Source organism: Topomyia yanbarensis, chromosome 2 (assembly GCF_030247195.1).
Source record: "Topomyia yanbarensis strain Yona2022 chromosome 2, ASM3024719v1, whole genome shotgun sequence".
NCBI classification, from domain to species: Eukaryota; Metazoa; Arthropoda; class Insecta; order Diptera; family Culicidae; genus Topomyia; species Topomyia yanbarensis.
In genome coordinates this window covers 347,620,754-347,644,797 of record NC_080671.1, presented here as the reverse complement: position 1 = coordinate 347,644,797, position 24,044 = coordinate 347,620,754, and the positions used below count along the sequence as shown (strand labels likewise).

General features: G+C 39.5%; 2 protein-coding genes across 3 annotated transcripts in view; both read left to right on the top strand.

Moving 5' to 3' along the window:
* Positions 1-22,714, top strand: part of LOC131680663 (uncharacterized) — a 35,920-nt gene extending 13,206 nt beyond the window's left edge. Inside the window, exon 3 of the mRNA XM_058961376.1 lies at positions 17,888-22,714. Coding sequence (XP_058817359.1) covers positions 17,888-22,714 — 4,827 coding nt within the window. The remainder of the gene's footprint in view (positions 1-17,887) is intronic.
* The window catches only part of LOC131684172 (uncharacterized), a 925,699-nt gene that overhangs the window by 369,972 nt on the left and 531,683 nt on the right, over positions 1-24,044 (top strand). The gene's annotated exons all lie outside the window — the stretch shown is intronic.

The following is a 24,044-nucleotide window of genomic DNA, read 5'->3' as shown; positions in this document are numbered from 1 at the left end:
TCCTCCAATAATTATTTATTTCTAAACAATTGAAACTTAACCGCATCAACTTCTACTCCAATAAACGGGAAAGTAACGCAAAATGTATCGCGATAACCGCCGATGAATTATCGACGATGACGATGAATCCGACGATACATTATCGTTAACGGAGTTTCCGATGACGTTGACGGGTGGTTAACGTTATCGACGATGACGATTAATTATCGATTAACAACCCTGACACATACCATCAAAGCTCAACCGTTACAAAGTTATTGAACTGTTTGTGTTAAAAACTTATTTGTCTTAAAATACCTCTAATTAATATTTCGTATTTCAATTTTTTTAGATCCATTGGGAAGGTGAGAAAATTTTCCGTTGAGCGATGCTCGCACATGTTTCTGCTAATGAGCTTAAGTAACCTTTTAAAGGAAGTTATTTAAAATTTAACAATTTTGATCGATTTTTCGTTCATTTTTTGAAAATCTGAATAGTTAACATCATAATAATAATAGTTCAGATTGTTAGTCTACAAGAGCTGAATAATTCGTTCTTTGGCATGATACGCTTATCTTTTCTTGTTTTCATGTGTTTGGGTTATTGAACTAATACTACCTCTAATTGAAAACGTATGGCACTTATTGTACCTTTTCTTATTTTATTATATATGTTGGAAAGGTTGTCAAACTTCCGAAGTTGGAGGTTTCAAAATAATGTGATCTTGACCGTTAGAAAGTTTTTTTTTACATTTGTGCCGTTTTAAAAGTGCACTTTGTGTCTGCATTCTTTGATTTCATTGACATATTATAAAGGAAATAAAAAAGGCATCTGTTAGACTAATCATGTTTCTGAAGTTTCATTTATCAAACTTACACTAATCTATCAAATTTACATTTAATTTAATGGGATTACATGTATTGTTTACGCACATTTGCCAAATTTTCTCGCTCGCTTTAATTCAGCCTTCGTTATCCGTACTCTTTTATAACATCCCCCAATGTTCGATCCGAATATGGTACGAACAAAAGGTATACAATAGTTTACATACATAAATGCAGCGTAGAATCGCTGCATTTATGTATGTAAACTATTGTCTACCTTTGATTTACCGCCCCTGTCGGTTGGAACCTGATGGCGACTGACTGGAACAATTCGAGGATCGACAGCATATTCGAAATTCTTTGATCTTCGAAACATTGTCGCATTTTCCCCTAACAAATAAAAACTACACTTTCTTCCTCATAACAGAATGTACAACTCCGCTAGTAGAGCGCAAGGTGAATAGAAAAAAAAATCCTCAACACCCCCCTCCCTCCCCCGGTATTTTTATCGGCACCGAAAGACATCGATTTCCTGGTGAACGACGAGAATTACTTGCTTGCCTTGGCCTCACTGCAATCGCACACTGCATTGATTCTGCATTGAGAACGATAGAGATAGAGAATAAAGGTGAAATCAAAAGCACCTTTTGTCAGCGTGCACCGGAGGAAATTACAACACGGTTCTCGATTTTAGACAATCAGCTCCTTCTGGGAGCTACACATCGGTTCGCAAGAAATGCACTGGGAAATTGGTTGCAATAACGATAACTTATTCGATTGAGTGAGCTCGGTCTGCAGGAGAAGAACGAAAAGAGATAAAAGATCTACGATTATTATTAATTCATGTCAATAGAAAGTAAAAGAAAAAGAGCACATTGAAAATCAGGACTGGCGACAGGCCGCTGAAAATGGATACCATTTGAAATTTTCGAATCGCTCTGCCTTCAAATAACTGGACATTCACTCAAACAAAGTTTGTGTATTTCTGTAAAAATATCAGAAGAACCAAAAGAATACTTCTTCAAAACGTGTGAAATTCTTTTAAGAAGTTTTATATAAGATTGAGTTGATACATGCACGAAGTCCCCCTCTTGATAATAGCTTTTAACATACATAAAAACACAAACTGTAAAAAAGAAACGAATAACAACAGGCGCAATAAAACTGCATAATGGAAGACGAAACAAGCGTCTCGTCTTTCTAGTGGTTCTTAGCTGCTAAATTTAGAATGATCTCCCCCTCCGATCGAATTGACATCATCGCCATCAGCCTCAGCGATAGGAACTGGGACCGGGACCAGCTTGGAATAGAGTGTGTGCGAAATACGCAGACACACCATGTGGGGGGACCATGATGGCGGGGACGAAGAGAAAAGTAGGACACCATTCTACTGTGGAAAAACTTCGTCAGTGGAGTTGAAGCGCACATAGCGGTTATAATTTTCCCTTTCCGAACTGCGTCAAACGAGTGTCTCTTGATTTAGCGATGATGGTTTTAAAATGGACGGTCGATACCGGGACATGACCCAGAAAAAAAAGCGTCCAATGCGTCAATTTGTTCGGATCATCGCTTGCACATTGCGGTGCGCGTTCTGACGTCATGGATGGATGAACGGACATTCTCCAGTTAAAAGTGTCTAGATCGCAGAGCTGCCAGACGATTTTGTTGAAAATCTATATAGTCCCAATCAGAACATCTGTATTAAAAAAAAACTAATTTCAATGCAATATTTACTACAAATTGATCTTTTCAATATTATTCGCTAAGGAAAAAAATTGATGCATGATAGTCACAATATTTACAATTTTCGTAAATCATGGTGTCTTATATTGACTTCGTCTCATTAGCATCAGGCAGGACCACTTTTGATACCAGAAATACATTATTCAAATATAGCACACGAGTTGTGTTCATGAGCAAACATTTGGTCATGGATGAAGTCCTGCAAGCACAGAAGATTTAATTGCTTGTGTTCAAACCCGCAATCAGGATTGTGGAACGGTTGTAGATCAGAGTCGCCCTAGGTTCGCTCTAATTTACAAAATCCATGCAAAAGTGACAGCTCAGAGCGAACCTAGAGCGACTCGATTCTAAAAACGAAATCAGTATATGAGTTTGATTTATCAACAAACGCTTAATTTTTTATAGTGCTATATTACTTTGATTTGAGTGTAAGTCCCAAACTCTGACAAGGGGACTAACTGGCCTACAAAGTTGCGTCAATCTTCGTTTTTCCCATTTCCAACAGCGTATTTTACCGGCTCGACCTTGACTCTGACACAAATTCATTGGGTAGGGAACATAATCTTGAAATTTGATCGAAACCTTCAATTCCAGCTTCCGGTTACACCCTTTGTTGAAATGTACTTAGGTCTGGAAATAGAATCAGGATACAATACGTACGCTCATTCATACGCTATTTCTAACTTTGACAACAGTACTGTAATGCTTTATATATTGCACTTCATGCGGATAATTTTGTTTTTAGAACGACGCTGGCTCCCATTTCAATGCACCTTTTCGTGAGTGTCGAAGGGTTGAGGCAGAGCTAACAAGTTTAACACCGTGAAATTTGCTCCTAGCCTATTTTGTTTGCACCTTCGCACGTGTACCTACAATTTACAGCTGCGGCTGGTGTGAATTGCTCCGCGATATCATTTCAGGTTGAAACAACAGTTCCGTGATCCGAGTGGCGTGGGGGGTGTGCGACGTAGTGTTTGATATTCTCTAGAGCGATTATACGGGACTCGGCTAGATGCTCCTTTTGCTAGTAGTGAACGACTTCTAATCCGCCGAGAACGTGTTGATTTGTATGTGAATCAAGTGAGCTTCATAAGTAAGTCGTTTTATCGAGGAATTTGAGCTTTTTTGTTATTTATTGCCGACAGTGTTTATGGTGTATGTATACTTGCGGTATTGCTGTTGGGATAGATTATAATTAATATTTATATGAAACAGAAATCAACATGTATAAATCATCATTTTGACAAATGGTTTTTGTGAAAATTCTTAGAAGTTTTTCAAAATCTCCAATTACGAAGGCGTTCAAGTATAAAGGAGTACTATTCGTGTATGTAATTCAGTACCGTCGTGCGGGGCTACATTGCACACTTTAGTTTTTCAATATTTACTAACAGACGCGCTTTTATTAGTTTTATTATACCTTTGACATTTGTAGACCCATGTCTTTTAAATATGTTGCATATGCCTTTAGTCATTTTTCTTAACACTATTTACCAAAACAAACAAAACACTTCAAGGGTCGATAAAAGTGATTGGAGGCTCGTAAAATGAGCCTGCTCTACAAAACAGAAAATCTTAAGTGTACCGAGACTACATACTGTTTTTCGGACAGAAAAAGAAAAACCGATTTAATCCACCTATCAGTGAGATGAGACATTTCTTACACATTTCAATGTTGTATTATTCATTAGTTTGCCTAACACACGCAAAGTTGGCAAGGAACTCGATACAAGATAAGCACAGTTTCGAGTCCTGCACGAGTCATACTTTGAATAAAATGAATAAATTAAAGAAAAATAAAACAAATAAAAATTTAAAATGATTATGAAGCAAAAACAGTTATTCATAAAATGGATGGAATGATGAATATATAATAAATAATATGAATAAAACCAAAAAACATTTATTTAATTAATAAGATAAATAATATGAATAATATGTATAAAATTAACCCTTTCATACCTAATATTTTTCTAGCGCATATATGGTTCCAGAACCGTTTTTCTTAAAAGTGTTAGAATAAAGAAACACGAAAAACCTGTTTTGATTAAGATAGATGCTTATCTAGTAGTTTGAGAAGCTGCTCAATTTTTAACTACCGATCCTTAATACACAACTCATGCAATGTTTTCAATATTTCGATTGGGCAGAAAAGATAGCCGAAAGCAGTCTACATTGATAAAATTTATCAGTTTTCAACAATATTTGAAGACAACGAAGATATATCAAATTATAATTTTCCACCGATAACTGCTCTAGTGAAATAATCAGAACAATTGCAATAACTTCAGTTCTACGGATATTTCTTGTAACTATAAAAACTCAAATAAACGGTTGTCTAACCCCAAAGTTATAGCTTTTTGAAAACGTGGTTGTTCATTAATAACAGGGTATGCAGAAGGTTAATAAAATCAATAAAATGAATAAAATAAACAAAATGAAGAAAGTGATAAAATGAATAAAAATGTTTTCTTTCTATATATTTTATCATTTTGTTTTCTTTTAAACAATAAATTGATCGAAATGAAAAAAAATTAGAATATTAGAAAGCAAAAGAATTAATAGAATAAATTAAATTGTGTTTAATTATAATGTTCTAGATGAAGTGACTATATTGAATTACTGAACAAAATTATTAAAATGAATAAAATGAGTGAACCCGAAAAATAATATAAAATAATATTAATGCATAACACGAAAAAAGTGAATAAAATAAATTAAATCAATGATACGAATAAGATAAATAAGATAATAAACTGATCGGAATGCATACAAAGAATGAAATGAATACGATGAAGTCAAATAACCAAAATGAATCAAAAGAATGCTAAATGAAAAAAAAGCAATAAAATGAAATGATCATATATTTAAAATTAGTCAGATATTTAAAATGAAAAAAAAATAAACAAAGCAAATATAATTCATGAAATGAAAAATCTGGAAAAAATGGGTATATAGAATAAAATTTAAAAAAGTTAGTTAAATGAAGTGTTTCAGAATATTCTGAAGTGTTCGCGAAAATACCATTGCAATGAGCACGTTTTCATTCTTCGCGTTTTTAGATTATCTGGTGTTTCTACTTTATAGATAGGCCTTAATTACTCATCAAGTAATCTAAAAATCAGAAATTGGATTGGATTTAAAAGATGTCTTTTTGGTCACAGATATTCGAAAAATGATTTTTGCACACAATAAAATTTTCAAGTCCAGTATTTATACGCGTAATTGGAACTAGTAAACTGAGATTACTAGTATGCGCATTTGCATTGAAGTATATAGAAAAGAGTGTCAAGTGTCTAGGTTATGTTGGCAATAATATTATTGTCGAAGGCACAAAAGCCGTGCATTCGGTCGATTACAATGCAGTCTCTTCCACCCATCCTTATCACTTGAGAATTGTTTCGTTCGGAATTCTCGTTTTGGAGATATGTGTTTATGAGCCTTTCACAACACAATACCATGTCAAAGAAATGGTTCAAACTACCAGAATAAGTATTTAAATTCATTGTGGCCATTGAAAGTATCCCTGGACTGCTTTTGAGACCAGGGTTACCATATTTACAGATTTTTCTGTAATGTCACAGATTTTTTTTTTCACAATTTTTGATCACAGATTCGTTTTTACAGATGACAGATTTTTGGCATTTTGTTGAAAATTCCACAGATTTTCACAGATTTTTGGAAATATTGTGATTTATCACAGATTTTTTGGAAATTTATAACAGAAATTTCACAGATTTTTTTTCCTGGTTTAGTCATCATAGATGGTAAAAAGATTTTTTTGATCGAAACACAGATTTCAATGTGGCATTCCTGTTTGAGATACGACCATTCTTGAAATTATAAGTCGTATTTTACGCAAATAAATATGCTTTTAGTCACATTGATCATGCAAGTATAGTTCGATAGTCCATGGGTCTTTGGAACCATTTTTCCCGGATCTAATTTGTGGATATTTTTGGAATTTGATCCGTTATTTTTCATAAATGTGCATTCCAATACAATGAATCTGTATTTTCAATAATATCAACCCAAAACAGGTGTTCTCAATTTTCAAATGACTTATTTGAGCATATGTTTTATTCAAATTTCAGTAGAAATACGAAAAGTTTAAAAAAGTGCACTTGGGATTCTCTTTTCAACATTTTTGTCTTCAAACAACCATATCACCCAGTTTCAAATACCCAATGCTGTCCGTAATTATAACATATACATACGCTCTGTATAGAATTGAATTAAATTGGAGTTGATGTAGTTTTCGGTTTTTGGTCATATGACGCTCCTTAGTGCAACATTTCGAAGGGTTTGAAAATAAATTAGTTATAGTTTTCTCATAATACAAATATTTAGAAAATTTTTCCAGGACCACAAATATTTTATTTTTCAAGTAGAATGTAATATTTAGTTTGTTTCCGCAAGTGACTCTGTTCTACACTAAAATGGAAAACTATTAATAGGGAAGCAGAAGACAAAAATAGGTTTGTTTTCTTTAACCTGTACAAATACAGATTAAATTAGCTTGGATGCTATCAAATATTTCAGATTAGTTGAAGATCTTATGCCACATCTTATAAATGGATTTGGAAATAGCAGGATCGATCTGAGTTGTCACAGCTGGCACGAACATGATGTGGGAGAGATCGATGGTGAGGGGGGGGGGGGGGCGACGACGACAAGTGAGGACGGGTAAATGATGGTTAGACCTGTGACATTATTTTTGTATATAGGGCGAAATTTTGATTCCTTATATCTTTATTATCGATAATGTAACTGGTAATTTTTAATAATTAGTATAACACAAATCTTCACAAACTTTCACTAGAATTTTATTATTCAAAAATGCAGCTCTCGGTGATGCTACGAGTATAATATGAATATGTATTATATTAGAAATAGTTTTTTTCACTACTAGGAGGATTACTTGGTGATCTGTGTATTCATATACCATCCAACGTTTTTCTCACGAGCGAACGCATTGCTCAATCCAACGGGCAAATACATCAACTCTGGACAAATTTGCACTTTGAAGTGAATTTACACATTGTTTTGTTTTTGAAATGAACTTGCGTATTAATTTTTGAGAAATATTAATTATTAATTAATTTGGTATTAAATAAATTCACAAAATGTTTTCGGAGTTAAATTTCTTGAATCACGTAGATGTGTTTTCATACCCGGATATTCAAAATCGGTTTAGTTTTGATCCTAAAACACCCTTAAAGCAATACTCTGTATAAAATGGTTTCATTTTTAGTTAGTGGAAATTGGCAAGCGAGGAATGAAAATACAAAATGTTAAATATCCGCCGCTCGTGAACGGATTTTGACAATCTATAGCTTGTTCGAAAGGTATATTCATAAGCTTTCTATTTATATAAAGTATGCGCGATGCGATTGCTTTGTTTAAAAGTTATTTGCATAAAACCTTTTGTGTTTTGACAAAATTTTCCATATCTCAGAAAGTAAACAACATCGAAAAACAAAAATAATAGTGTCAAATGGAAACGGTTCAGCAGTTGCTGAGATAATTATATGACATTAGTGCACACACATACATACCCACACACACACACACACATACAGATATTGTCCCAATTTGTCGAGCTGAGTCGATTGGTATATGAAACTCGGCCTTCCGAGTCTCGGAAAAAAGTTGTCAAAGTTTGAGCGAATTGTATACATTTCTTTTGTAAGAAATGTAAAAAGATGAAAAATGGCGTTTTCCGTTTGTTTCAAGTACGTCAGGATCAGTTTTTATGAGCATTTGAAGGTTTTTGTGTGATGAAAAATGGCTTTTTTCGTTTGTTTCTAGTATTTTTTTTACAATGGAGAAGACTTTTACGTCCTAGCCCAGCACACGTGCTATTGGTAGGGTCCAAGCTACTGCACGGGGTGCACTGGGGGCGTGTCGGGCTCGAATGGTGACGCTGCCATTAATACCGACTAAACTCCATTGGGCTCCGCCATCGTTCATCCCAGGAACTACCTCTCGGTATTACTTCTGGGGGGATGGCAGTACTAAATGTACTCATTCACTCTCACTCACGCGTTCATACGTCCTGTATGAGGCTTACTTGGGTGCTCTCTCTATCGCACCTTGATTCACTCTCAAACACTCCCCCATGAGACTGACTTTTGTGCTCACCTTTTTCGTTCCTTGCGAGGCTGACTTGTGTGCTCACCTTACTCATTCCTTGCTAGGCTTACTTTTGTGCTCGCCCCACCCATACCATGTGAGGCTGACTTGGCTGCTCACACCCTATCACCTGATTCACTCTCGATCGTGCCACTCTATTGTACCTCTGTCACTCCCCCTAGCATCCCATGTGGGACATTTTTCTTAGGCCCCACTTCTGACATACCATGCGAGGCTGACTTGTGTGCTCACCTTTTTCATTCCTTGCTAGGCTGACTTTTGTGCTTGCCTCTACCATACCATGTGAGGCTGACTTTTGTGCTCACCCTTAACATGCCGTGTGAGACTGACTTGGATGCTCACCCTTTCACTCCTCTGCCACGCCATGAGGCATCGATAGCTAAGTCCCAACATACTACGCTACGACCCTCCCGTCTTGGCATGAGGCAGTCCACTTATACGCCTATACGCCTATACACTCTTCTGTCTTGCTTCGGGGTGGCTGGGTTTACCCCTTACGCGGTTGCCAGTTGCTGCGCCAAACCTGCCTCGGCATGAACAGACCATTCACTCCCTTTTTTGCGCTTGGCCTTTTTCGCTCCAGCTAACCAATCACTAGTTAGCCGTGCCCGTCTAGGAGGGCGACATCTGTCCTCGACTCCGAGACCGACTGCCACAGCAGCTGTTGGGCTGCTGCACAATGGTTAAGATTTAGCTGTGTAACGTTCACGGCTTCTTCTTATTTGCCTCACCGAAGGGACACGAAGGTCCACCCATAGCATGATTACGGGCTTGCTTCTTAGCGGTACAGAGAAGCCTTAGTGCAGCTCCGCTCCTTATGCCTCTCCTCGCCGCAGCGACGACATAGTTTGCTCCTGTCTGTACCCTTACATTCGTACGATTTATGACCGGATTCAAGGCACCGAAGGCGGCTAGGGTATGCTAACTGAGCATACTGACCAGCCGATCTTCAGTTTCCCTTTCTCGGTAATCTTTTTAGCTTCCGCAGTCAATAGCTTGAAATAGGCTAATTGCGTGCCAGAGAATCCCGCTCTCAAGCGCACAGATGTCCGCTCGATTACTGCGCCACATTGTTCTTTGACGGCAACGACGACATCTTCTGCGGTCGTGAACGCGTCCAGTTGCTTACACTACAGACCTCTGAGCAGGTTTTATTGCATATACCTCTGCCTGGAAAACTGTAGGCCACTTTCCCATTGATATCGGTTCTTTAATTCTTGGTCCGTAGACTCCCGAGCCAGTCAGCTCCCCCTTTTAGAACCATCCGTATAGAATAATATTGTACCTTGTAAAATTAGGAAATAACGAGTCATACAGTTTCATCAACTTGTCGGGAGTGCCTCAAGGGAGCAATCTAGGACCGTTGCTTTTCTCGTTGTTCTTCAATGACGTTTGTATTGTTATACCTCCTGGGTGTAGACTTATATATGCCGATGATCTCAAACTATTTCTTATTGTGCGGTCAATAGAAGATTGCAAGGAACTACAGCAACACTTAGATGCTTTCTGTAGTTGGTGTAATCGCAACTTGCTGGCTCTCAGCGTGTCCAAGTAATATCTTTTACACGTAGAAAAAATCCAATACTGTGGAACTACACCATTTCCGGGGAATCGCTAGAGAGAATGACAGTTGTCAGAGGCCTCGGTGTACTTCTGGACTCACAACTGACATTCAGAAATCATTACTCTCATGTTACAGCACAGGCAAATAGAAATCTCGGTTTCATTATAAGAATCGCCAAAGAGTTCACTGATCCATATTGTTTGCGGGCACTCTATTTTTCACTTGTGCGATCTGTCTTGGAAGCTTCAGCACCCATTTGGTGTCCTTACACAAGCATTTGGATCAACCGAATAGAAGCAGTGCAGGCAAGATTCCTTCGTTTTGCTCTTAGAACTCTGCCGTGGCGTAACCCAACAGAGCTACCACCGTACATCGATCGCTGTCGTTTGCTCGATATGGAAACCCTAGCCAAAAGGCGGAACACATTTAGAGCAGTATTTGTTGGGAAGATATTAACTGGTCAAATAGATGCTCCAGATATTCTCTCACAAATAAATGTCAATGTGCCCCCGAGAAGTCTCAGATCGCATAACTTTTTAAGACTCGAGTTTCAACGCACCGAGTATGGTCAAAACGAACCCATTAGGGCGATGTGTAATGTTTTTAATAGTGTTTATGGCCATTTTGACTTTTCTGTATCTTGTGATGTTTTCAAAAATAGACTAAGAAGGTTGACTTAGATTTTAAGATTCATTTTTTTTGTAATATTTGTATTTTTTATTTATGTAATGCTGTGTACTATGTTATATTATATTGTAGTGTGAATCCATTGTAATCAAGTGTGAATATATGAAAAGATAATGGGTTTTTACGCCCATTTGAGGATTGCTTCTGAAGTATAACCTGAAAAGGGCTTTTCCCATTCAACTACATTTCATGTAGACCAACATAGGTCAGATGAAAAATAAGAATAAATAAATATAAATATAGTATGGAACCCCCTACATCCCATATCTGACGATCCACTATGTGGATCTCATATTAGATATCGAAGTTCAGTTTAGCCTCCATTTTATCTTGAACTGTAGCCAAAAAAGGGTTTGGTTTGAGTTTCTTTATTATACTCAGGTAACCATTTAAATCCCCATCAAATAGTGGTTGACCCTTTAGCACTCTCAGAGAGCCAAGTCTCGCCTCCCTCATAACATGTTTGTGCAATGAAGGTAGATGAAGCATGGCTTCTATAGCTGTAGTGGATGTAGATTTCATAGTGCCTGTGATAGAGAGGCAGGCTAGCCTCTGAACTTTAGTTAGTTTAGCTTGGGCGGTCTTTTGCTTAACTTTGGGCCACCTCACAATGGAGGAATAAGTTAATCATGGTCTGGCGAAAGTCGTGTAGGACCAGTAAGCCAACCTCGGTTTGAGACCCTAAGTTTTCCCGAAGAGTTTACTGCACACCAACAGTGATGTTGTTGCTTTATTCATGGCGTATGTCAGGTGCGGGTTCCAATTCAGTTTTTTTTGTCTAGGATAACACCAAGGTGTTTCACTTCTTCTGCATAGTTGATTGTAGTTCCACTGAGAGTTGAGGGAACCAACATCAGTTTTTTTCCTATTGGAAAACGGCACAATGACCGTTTTGACAAGGTTCACGTTGAGTCCCTCTTTGAAACACCATGTCATGATGAAGTTCAGGGCTAATCGAATCCGATCGCTTAGTACAGGTTCATGTTTCCCCCTCATAATTAGGACAATGTCATCTGTGAACTTAGGCATTTAAAGATTTTTTCAATCCGTTTGGGAAATTACCAAGTGACTTATTAAATAGCCAGAATAAAGGTGATGTGTATCGTTTTGTTAAATTCTTTACATTAAAAAGATTGAAATTAATAAAAATATTGAAATAAGCAAAGCTAATAAATTAAATGAAAAATTAATAAGATTTAAACTGAATAAAATTGAATATAAATAAATTGCTTCAATGAAGCGATTCATTTATTTACACTGAGTCAAATATTAAAAATGAACAAACCACATAAATAAGGAAATTAATTTTTAGAATAAAATTCAATTAATTACTTAAAGTAATAATAACAAATTTAACGACAAATTTGAGAACCATTGTTTCAGAATGTCCTAAAATATTGATCCAGTACTCCGCGAATGTGCATCCAACGTTCTGAGGTTGAATATGAGCTGGTATATTACACAAAAAAATCCCAACTTACATTCATCTTCTCATTGCACAACATTGTTTGACGACTGTCGAGCTAAGTCCACGAAATAAAAAAAAACCTTAGCACTTGACTGTGTATTTTTTGCATAAAAAGGACAGTGAGAGTTTTTGATATGCCGGGAAATAGTGGCTTTTTGATGGAATTCAAATTTTAATGTCCGGGAACAACTTGTTTTGGCTTTAAGGCAGCGCTATCATTGGATTTATTAGGTGTAATTGTCACACTCACCGAAGGAAAAACCTTGGGACTCTTGCCAGACAGCCTAGGCGATGAACGATTTCTCATCTTCTTGAATACCCTTATAATTACAAAAGACGGTCCTTTTTGCAGGTCACCAGATTCGTACTCGATACGAGCCAAAAGAGCATAGGAATTTTCGGAAAGAACTTGTGGCGAAGCTGTTTAAGAGCACTTTGAGAATTCCTGAGACAAGCGCCTTTTTATCCCCGTGCTGCTTGTACGTAGGGCGTGATTGAGGATCACGCGAAGCCGGGGGCAGTTAATACACTTTTCAGTATCTTTGCCTCAAGAATCATCCTTATGATCTCCGCCGCATCGTCTCTATATACTACAATAAGTGTCTGTATGGCCGAACTATTTGTAATTGATGCATGACCGCGGTACAAACGCGCGAAAAGGTAAACGAACTTTATCAAGGAGGACATAGCTGCCGAAGGTCACCCGCCCCCCCCCCGTCTGATATTTATTTATTTATTTCGTCAATCAAATGTAGACTACATAATATAAATATTAATTGCTTATATACTATCCTGTAAACTATTTCTATGTACTATGATGCCGTAAAGAGTTGAAAAACTGTTTTAAACTTGTTCGGGGCATGGTAAGGTCAATACTTTCACAATGCTCGTTATACACAGCCATCATCTGGTTTAGTGGTCCGAATTTAGCATAGTCTGTACGATGATGACCTATCGCGAACAAATTTCTATTGCGTAATTGACGAGTAGGAGCATATAAATTTAATTTTGACAATATGTAAGATGAGTCAATACGCTGCATGACGATATCGTTTAGAAAATGTTTGAATATCTATCAACATACAACGTGCTTCATAAGATGGAAGAGGGAATACTGTCCATCTTAACTTGTGTAGTGCATATAATAGAAACTGTTTTTGGATTGACTCAATTCTCACTTCGTGTTTTTTTTATGAATGGTGACCAAACAATACTACAATATTCTAAAATAGACCGAACATATGCTACGTAAAGAGTTTTAATTGTGTAAGGATCTTGAAAGTGATATCCGAAGCGTTTTATAAAATTAAGCATATTACTAGCTCTATGAACAATTGTGTTGTAATGTCCAACAAATTTTAATTTTTTATCTAAGATAACTCCTAAATCTCTTATTTTATCGCATTTCTGAACGGTTTGATTACCTAATGTTATTGACACGGAAGCCGTGATTTGTTTTCTGCTAAAAGTCATGAGATTACACTTTTTAACATTTAACTCCAGTAAACATTTACAACACCATGTATAAAAGATTTGTGTTTCATCGTGAAAAACATTATAGTCATTATTATTTCTAATTTCTAAAAATAGCTTCATATCATCCGCATATATGAGAATATTAATGTTTTTTAAAATAAGAGAGATGTCGTTGACATATAAAATAAAAAGAAGAGGTCCTAAGTGTGAACCTTGCGGAACCCCCGAAGTAACTTTAATTATATCAGATTTCATCTCATAGAATTTTACTATTTGTTGACGATCTGTTAAATACGACTTAATCCAATTGAGGAGTCTCATCTCGATTCCCAATTTTTCAAGTTTGAATATTAACATGGGAATGTCCAGCTTATCGAAAGCTTTGCTGAAGTCAGTGTAAAGAGCTTCTATATGATTTCCTTTATCCATGACATTTAACGAGTAATCAACAAATTCTAAAAGGTTTGTACTAGTTGAACGGCCTTTAAAAACCCATGTTGTGAACTTGTTATTTTATGTTTGACTTGGTTGAAAATGGTTTTATTTATGATGGATTCGAAAGGTTTGGGAAAGCAAGACAGAATGGCAATTCCACGATAATTGCGAATATCAGATTTTTTACCCGATTTATAAATAGGTATTAAAAAAGATTTTTTCCAATCTTTTGGGAAAATACCAGATTCTAGTGACTTATTGAACAGCCAGAATAAAGGTGACGTAAGCTCAGTTGCTAAAGTCTTTATGAAAGCAGGTGGAATTCCATCAGGTCCTGAGCCTTTAGTGGCATCTAGATCATTGAGACCAGACAAGATATCTTGAACATTAATGTGACTGACACCAGCATCCCTTGAATAATCAGGAAAATAAGAAAAATATTCAAAGTCACGATCATTGTCTGAATAGTTTGAATAAGTTTCTTGAAAAAATGTTGCGAAGAGATTACAAATATCTTTTGAAGTTTCACCCTCTTTCCCATCTAAAGACATTTTTGATGGGAAGATGCATGAATTCAACTTAGTTTTGATGTAATTAAAAAAGTTTTTTGGGCATGACTTGATCTCATTTTCAGTTTTTGCATTATATACAGTTAGTGCCGAAGAAATAGCCAAAGTTAGTTGGTCACGAATGTTAAGGTATTTTTCCAAATTATCCTGATTATTGTGTTTTCTGTAAATTTTGTGAGCTTTTTGCTTCCGATTTTTCAAATTAATAATTTCCTTGTTGAACCAAACTGGATTTTTGGATGCATGATTTCGTCGTTTTTTCGTGAGTGGAATTTCCTCCTGTATTATTTGCCATAAAATATTATAAAAGATCTCCACTCCACATTCAACGTTCACTTGATTCTTTAAAAGGGACTGCCAATTAGCACTGCTTAATTTATATTTAATATTTTCATAATTTGCTTTTCTATAATCGAAAACGTCCTCGAAGTCACAATCAATGAAATTATGATTCTTGTGCACAAAAATAGAGAATTCTATTGCTGTGTGAAACGTTTCATTTTTCCATAAGGGAGAATGAGATTCATCAACACAGAAATCTTCATTAATGTTTGTTAATAGCAGATCTAAATAACGATTGTGTTGATTTTTTATATGGTTTATTTGATTGAGTCCTAGCAATGCAATTTTCTCAAACATATATTGTAATGTTTCGTTATCACCAACGACAGGAAGTAGAATGCTCTCATTTTCAGAGTCAGGAATAAAATCTAAGTAATGAGTACGTGTTATTACTCTCGATTTTTGCTGAACGTAATTACTTCTTGAAATCCATAATCTTGATCTGTTGGTATACTTGAATCAGTCAACACCATTCTTTCACAGGTCATCGTACTTCAGTCCTGGTTCGGATACCACGCCATTAATTTCTACGGTCATTGCAGCGAAGTAGACGCGAAAATCCAGCGCAAAGCATTCACACCAAGCAATCTTGTTTGCTGGTTGAAGTCATACACTATGACACGTATCTTCTTTCCCCGAACATGTGTTACATGTGTTAAGTTATAGCTGCGTACTGAGCAGTCAGGTCTCGAGTATACTCACCGGTTTCTTCTCAGTTCGAAAATAAATTACCCACGGCTCAGCGGAATTTAGTTTGAATTGTTTTTTTTTGTCGGGGAATAATCCGAGAATCAAAGTGTTTTTTCGCCCTCAGCCATTTAAGCACTAGAGCAGAGTGTTGTCCAATTTGAATGTATGTTTATTCACAGAAGGAGGGCAAAGAAAAAACACAAAAGTATGGATGAAGAAAAAATAAATTTGGTACTTATTATATGACAGTGAAAGCAAAATGATTTGTTTAGTTCAATGGTTAACGTTTACAAATTATCAATCAAACTTCAAGATTAGAAAGCATCATAAACTTAGAAAAAAAAAATTCGCTTGTTTTTCACTAGAGTGTATGAAAAAATTATCGGAAAAAAAATTAAAAATGGGTTTTAAATCTAACGTGGTGTGGCCCGTATACATGTCATCCATAAATACTTATTGTTAAATACTTAACTTATAATTAAACTCTAAATTTCAAGGTAAACTTAAATTCTACTAAAGCTAAACATGCAATACATAATCTTATTACTAACGGCTTAGATCCACCCTACGTAAATATAAAAATACATAGCTGGATCCAATCCAACAGAACAATACCCTATTGTGATCGCTTTGCTACCCGCCGGCCACGCTTATCAAATGTGCAAATGATTAGTCGAATTAAATCAATTGAACAGAACACTTCATATCTCGTCATTGCTCCGAAACGAGTTCATTTTTCCCACGTGTTGGGTATCGTTTTACAAACCTTCCGCCGCGAACCGTGTCGTAAAAATTTCTTAGTGTCGTCTCGAACATGGTCCTTCGAGCCGGATTGTTCGTCGACGCGATTTTCACCGTAGTAGCACAGTGCTAAGTGATTGTCGTATAACCACGTGGCTGAAAATAGCGCCGATAACAATCCACTGAGTGAAAAGTCGAAATTTAAACTGGCTTTGCGGACGTGAATGTTGGTGCAAATACTGTATTCCGCACGGCGGTGAGGTAATCTCACACTGGAAGGGTGAATTTGAACACCAGAAAGGTGAAACAAACGACGGTGGTGCCCGCACCGTGACAAAAAAGTGCTGTAAGCTGAAGAAACAGTGCAGTGCAAGAAAGCTGGTCAGAAAGCCACCGCTCATATTGTGTACCGTTCCTGTAGCTGTTCCTGTACAACAACGCTTGCTGCAGATTTTCTCAACGTTGTCGCCCGCCTGCAGCAATCGGGGCCGTCTTTATTCAACGCACTCAAAACTCAGGTGGGTTCTTTCCATATTGTTAAGAAAGCAGATTTGAACGAGTCTTTTGCGACGAAAGCATGTCGACCGAGGAAAAAAAACCGTTAGAGGTACCCGAAAGGGTTGCATTTGCCCAAAGGCGAGTAGAAAATGCGCGAAGGTCAATGAAAAAGATAGGTGAATTTGTCAAGTCCTATAGTTCGGAAAAAGACTCGGGGCAGGTTCCAGTTAGGCTGGCTAGGTTGGAAGAAATATTTGCGGAATTTCGGGACGCCATTTTGATTGTTCAGTCGTTTTCGTCGGCTGCTTCTGCAAAACCATACGACGAACTAATGGATGATGTCGAGGAACGTTATTGTGCTTACAAGTCCGTCTTATCCATGTACTTGCAGAAGCAGGCTGTGTCAAATCCAACAAAAACGTGTGAATCGGCAGTTTCAATTAGTCACATTAAATTCCCGGATCTAAAACTGCCTGAATATAGCGGTAAATTTGAGGAATGGCAGGCTTTCCATGACTCTTTTGAAGCTGCAGTACACTCCTGTGCACAGTTGAGCCCGATACAAAAGTTTCATTACCTAAGAGGGTGTTTGAGGGGGGAAGCTTTACGTGTGATTGATACAATTGCGATTTCCAACGACAATTACTCGCTCGCTTGGAAGACCTTGATCACGCGTTATAATAACAAACGGTTTCTTATTAAATGCCACCTTAAGGCTTTGTTTGATATGCCTGCGATGCGTCGTGAGTCTTCCGAGTCGCTTTTGTCACTGGTTGATGGTTTTGAGCGCAACATTTCCATCTTGAAGCGTCTCGGTGAACCAGCAGAGCGTTGGAGTTCGATCCTTGTGTATCAGTTGAGCCTGCGTTTGGACAATCGTACTTTGCGTGAATGGGAACATTATTCATCCAGAGAACCAGTGCGCGATGATGGAGTAGTGAACGATGGAATGCCTCTTTACATCGATATGATACAGTTTCTCCAAGACTATGCTAGAGTTCTTCAGTCCATTGCACCTCAACCCTCGGCCTTAGTTTGCTCTCGACCGTCAGAATCGAAACCGAAACCAAACACCTCGGCTTATCTCGCGGTAGAACCCACCGGGCGCACATGCCTAAACTGTGGTCAAGGTCACTTCCTCGGGAATTGTGGGCAGTTTAGAAAAATGTCACCGCATGAACGTCTTGATTTTGCAAAAACCCATCGCTTGTGTTTGAATTGTTTGAAGACACCATCACACAGTTGTAAGAGCTGCCCGTCGTCCAATTGTCGGAAATGCGATCGGAAGCATAATACACTCCTCCATTTACCACCACTCGATAACTCTTCGGCACAACAACAATCACCGAATGCTCTTGCTTCAAATCAACAACAAGCACAGTCGGCACAGTCTCATCCACCGTTCGTTCCTAGCCAGACCTCGCCTGCCCCATCCTTGTCGGCACAACAATTGTCGGTTCCGATCAGCAATCATCGATCAGGTCCGACACCCTCCGTTCATTTTGCAAGTTCTGCCGTTTTGTCGAAACCCAAAATGAGCCCACCTGAGGTTTTGACGGCCCGATCACAGCTACCCAATGAAATAGTGCTTCTCTGGACAGCTATTGTCAATTTCGAGGATTGCAACGGTACAGCGAGTCAGGCTCGCATTCTTCTCGACTGCGGTTCACAGTGTAATTTCATGACGGAAGCCTTATACCACAAGCTCAAGCTTGCGCCTGTCGTATGCCCCACTGAGGTGGCTGGGATTGGTTCTAGTATCACTCGAGTCGAGCGTTCTGTTGCAGCTTTCGTATCGTCTCGATGTTCGTCGTACCGTAAGCAAATGTCGTTCCTCGTTCTACCGTCTATAACCAGGATGCTACCGTCTCGTCCAGTGGACATCACCAGCTGGGAGCTCCCGCGCCACGTGCGGCTTGCGGACCCCACTTTCAACACTCCTGGTGTCGTTGATGCGATCGTTGGTAATGATTGTTTCGCTGATATTCTGCGGTTCGGGAAAATCGATTTTGGTGAGAAGCTACCCGTGCTACAGAAAACAGCCTTCGGATGGATAGTGTCTGGAACATGCCAAGGTATAAACAAGGAGACACCATTTGTTTCATATCACCTCAGCCGCCTTGATAATCTTGAAGCTTTGGTAGAAAGGTTTTGGGAGCTTGAATCGTGCTCGTCAGGAAACAACTGGTCTGCATCGGAACGTGACTGCGAACAACACTTCAGAAAAAACGTATCACGCGACTCCCAAGGCAGATACGTCGTGAAGTTACCAAAGAAGGAGGAATTGCTGCCACAGCTGCAGGACAACCGCCTCAACGCTCAACGTCGTTTCTTGTCGCTGGAGCACAAACTCGATTCAAATAATGAGCTCAAACACCTTTATCATGAGTTCATTCATGAATATATTTCGCTAGGACACATGCTGGAGGTCCCTCTGGCGGAAATTGGACAATCGCCGCAGTACTTCCTACCGCACCATGCTGTGTTACGACCGGATAGCTCTACGACCAAGTTGCGAACCGTATTCGATGCCTCATGCAAATCTCAATCCGGAATTTCTCTCAACGATGTGCTTTTAGCGGGACCGACGATTCAAGATTCACTGATATCGATCGTTATGCGATTCCGGATGCATGCCTATGTCGTTAGTGCAGATATCGCGAAAATGTACCGTCAAATTTTGGTACACCCGGACGATCAAGCCCTGCAAAGAATATACTGGCGAGACAGCAAGGATTTGCCACTGAAAATGTTCCAGCTCCGAACGGTGACCTACGGGACGAATAGCGCATCGTTTCTCGCCACCCGTGTTTTACAGCAACTTGCAGAAGACGAAGAAGTGAATTTCCCACTTGCTGCTCCAGTAGTCCGCAAGGACTTTTATATGGACGATTTGCTCACTGGATCGAACGACCTCATTACTCTGAAAAACGTGTGCGTTCAAGTTATCGCTATGCTCGACTCTGCTGGGTTTCCTCTTCGTAAGTTCTCGTCAAATTCTCAGGAAATTATTGATCTCGTTCCCGAAGCACTCCGAGAAACAAAAACCTCACTCGAGTTTGACAGCCACTCATCAATAAAGACACTCGGACTGATTTGGGAACCGTCGAATGACTTTCTCAGCTATAAAATTCCTGATTGGCCGCCAGTAGAAGCGTACACGAAACGCACCGTTCTTTCTCGGATGTCGAGTCTGTTTGATCCGCTTGGCCTGCTTAGTCCAATTGTCGTGAAGGCCAAGATTTTCATGCAGACGTTGTGGAAGACAACATTGTCCTGGGACACCAAGCTGCCCAGCACTTATCGACAAGCCTGGGAAGAAGTGCAGAATCAGATTCCCCAATTAAAGGATCTACGAATACCTCGTCATGTTCTTTCACTCCGGAAACCTCAAGCAGTCGAAATGCATGGATTTAGCGACGCATCGGAACAGGCATATGGAGCCTGTGTCTATATCCGCTCCATTGCCGAGGACGGCTATTGCACAGTTCGTCTTGTCGCGGCAAAGTCACGAATAGCTCCGTTGGAGGTCAAGTCCATCGCCCGCCTCGAACTCTGCGCAGCTCTTCTTTTAGCCAATCTCGTGCACTTGGTTGCAGAAACTATCAACTACCAAGGCAAGGTGTTGCTTTGGACTGATTCGTCGATTGTGCTGCACTGGCTTTCTTCAACACCCTCGTCATGGCAAACATTTGTGGCGAACCGTGTTGCGGAAATACAACGTCTTACCACCAACGCATTTTGGAAGCACGTTCCCAGTTGTGACAACCCCGCTGATCTAATCTCTCGTGGAATGAACGTGAATGACTTCTACAACAGTTACTTGTGGTGGAACGGCCCTCCCTGGATAGCAACCATCAATCAACCTTGGCCAGAATCCATCAAAATTCCCGCGCGACATTCGCTTTCCGAAGAAGTTTTGGAAGTTCGGAAGCAGGTTTTTCATGTAGCGATGGCCAATGGCGATCTCGTGAAACGCTATTCGTCCTACACGCAACTATTGCGGATCGGATCACTCTGTCGACGGTTCGCCAACAATAGTTCTACAAGTAAGGGTTCTCACTTCGGACCGATCTCCAACCTTGAAATGCGTGAAACCATGATGTCACTCGTGCGGGCGATTCAAAGTGAGTTCTTTGCGACGGAAATAGTGGCTCTCTCCGCAGGCCAACATGTACCTAAATCTTCTAGCCTGCGGTTTCTTCATCCAAGCATCCAGAATGGCCTGATTCGAGTCGGTGGCCGATTAGAACACGCCGAAATCGACTCCGACAGAAAACATCCGTTGGTGCTTCCCGAAAGGCATCCATTCACGTTACTTGTCGCCGAGTCAATCCACCGACGAACCATGCACGGGGGACCACAACTTACTTTGGCAATTATGAAGCACGAATTTTGGCCTTTGCGTGGTCGAAACTTGGTGCGCCGTGTGGTTCATAGCTGCGTTACTTGCGCTAAGGCCAAGCCCAGGATCATCGAGCAGCTTATGGGTCAGCTGCCACCAGAGAGGGTCAACCGAGCATATCCCTTTCAGTACGTTGGAGTGGATTTTGCAGGGCCAGTCTATCTTAAACCAGCCACTCGTAAAGGAGCGCCTATAAAGGCATATGTTGCAGTGTTCGTCTGCTTAGCGGTCAAGGCAGCGCATCTTGAGCTAGTGTCGGACCTCACATCGGCCGCCTTCATCGCGGCACTCCGTCGCTTCATCGCGCGCAGAGGGTTACCGAGCACCATCTTCTGTGACAATGCGACGAATTTCACTGCTGCCCAACGCGAACTTAAAGAGCTTCGCCAGTTGTTTCTGTCACAGCAACACAGGGATGCTGTACTACTCGAAGCCAGCACCCATGCAATCACCTTTCACTTCATACCTCCACAAGCTCCGACGTTCGGTGGTTTATGGGAAGCCTGCGTCAAATCCTTCAAGCATCATCTTCGCAGAGTAGTTGGGAACAGTCATCTCTCGTTTGAAGCTTTCTCTACAGTTCTCGCGCAGATCGAGGCTTGCCTTAATTCACGGCCAATTACACCAATGTCTGCCGATCCGAACGATGTGGAAGCACTTACTCCTGGACACTTCCTTGTCGGGCGTCCGCTTTTGGCAGTCCCAGAACCCGATTTAGACCACATCCCCGAAAATCGGCTCGATCTTTGGCAGAAAATGCAGCGCCTTACTCAACATTTCTGGAAGCGATGGCACAACGAGTACCTGTCTACATTGCAGCTCCGTTACAAGTGGTCCACGGTGAATCAAAATTTGCTGACAGGATCGATCGTATTAGTACGTGATGACAACCTCCCTGTCGGAAAATGGTCGATGGGAAGAGTGCTTGCTGTTCACTTCGGCGATGACGACTTAGTCCGAGTTGCTACTGTGAAGGTTCCTGGGGTTGCCAAACCCATAACACGTCCAATTACTAAGCTTTGCTATCTGCCCATCGAGGTCGATCCAGCAACCATCGAACCAGATTCGTCGTCAACGCACAACCGGGACGTGCCTTCCGCAGTGTCGGAAACTCAACCAGCTGGAGCTGGTCGATAGTTGGATGTAACTACTGTGTTTAAAATCTAATGAAATGTTATATTGAAATTACCTTTCAAGGTGGCCGGCATGTTAAATACTTAACTTATAATTAAACTCTAAATTTCAAGGTAAACTTAAATTCTACTAAAGCTAAACATGCAATACATAATCTTATTACTAACGGCTTAGATCCACCCTACGTAAATATAAAAATACATAGCTGGATCCAATCCAACAGAACAATACCCTATTGTGATCGCTTTGCTACCCGCCGGCCACGCTTATCAAATGTGCAAATGATTAGTCGAATTAAATCAATTGAACAGAACACTTCATATCTCGTCATTGCTCCGAAACGAGTTCATTTTTCCCACGTGTTGGGTATCGTTTTACAAACCTTCCGCCGCGAACCGTGTCGTAAAAATTTCTTAGTGTCGTCTCGAACACTTATCTTTTTTAAGACTGGATTCAGAACTCATTGTGCTCTATGTACGATAAGAAGCAGCTCATGTTCAAAAGAAGGATAACAATCACATATTTCTTAGAGTAATTTAGAGTTTATATTCATATTAGTACCGGTTTAATAACAGAAGAACTTTTCGATCGACTGGAGGTGTTTGCTGTATGTTTGGCTACTGGCTTTCTCAGTCTTGTATATATGTATCAAAAGAACTTAATTGTTGATTATTCGACGCTTCGGCCGAAACATCGGACAATAACAATTAGGTCGTTTGATACATATATACAAGACTGAGAAAGTCTAGGAGTTCTCACTTGCCCTCTTGTCATGCAACAATAACGCCCCAGGGTTAGACAGAATCAAATTCAACTTGCTGAAGAATCTGCCTGACACTGCAAAAAGGCGCTTGTTGAACTTATTTAACAAGTTTCTTGAGGGTAATATTGTCCTTCATGACTGGAGGCAAGTGAAGGTCATCGCCATCCAAAAACCAGGAAAACCAGCCTCCGAACACAACTCGTATCGACCGATTGCAATGCTGTCCTGTATTCGGAAGTTGTTCGAGAAAATGATCTTGATTCGCCTCGACAATTGGGTTGAAGCAAATGGCTTACTGTCAGATACACAATTTGGCTTCCGCAAAGGCAAAGGGATGAACGATTGCCTTGCGTTGCTTTCTACAGAAATCCAAATGGCCTATGCTAGCAAAGAGCAGATGGCATCAGTCTTTTTGGATATTAGGGGGGCTTTTGACTCAGTTTCTATCAACATTCTGTCAGAGAAGCTGCACCAGCATGGTCTTTCGCCAATTTTAAATAACTTTTTGCTAAACCTGTTGTCTGAAAAGCACATGCACTTTTCGCATGGCTATTTAACAACATCGCGATT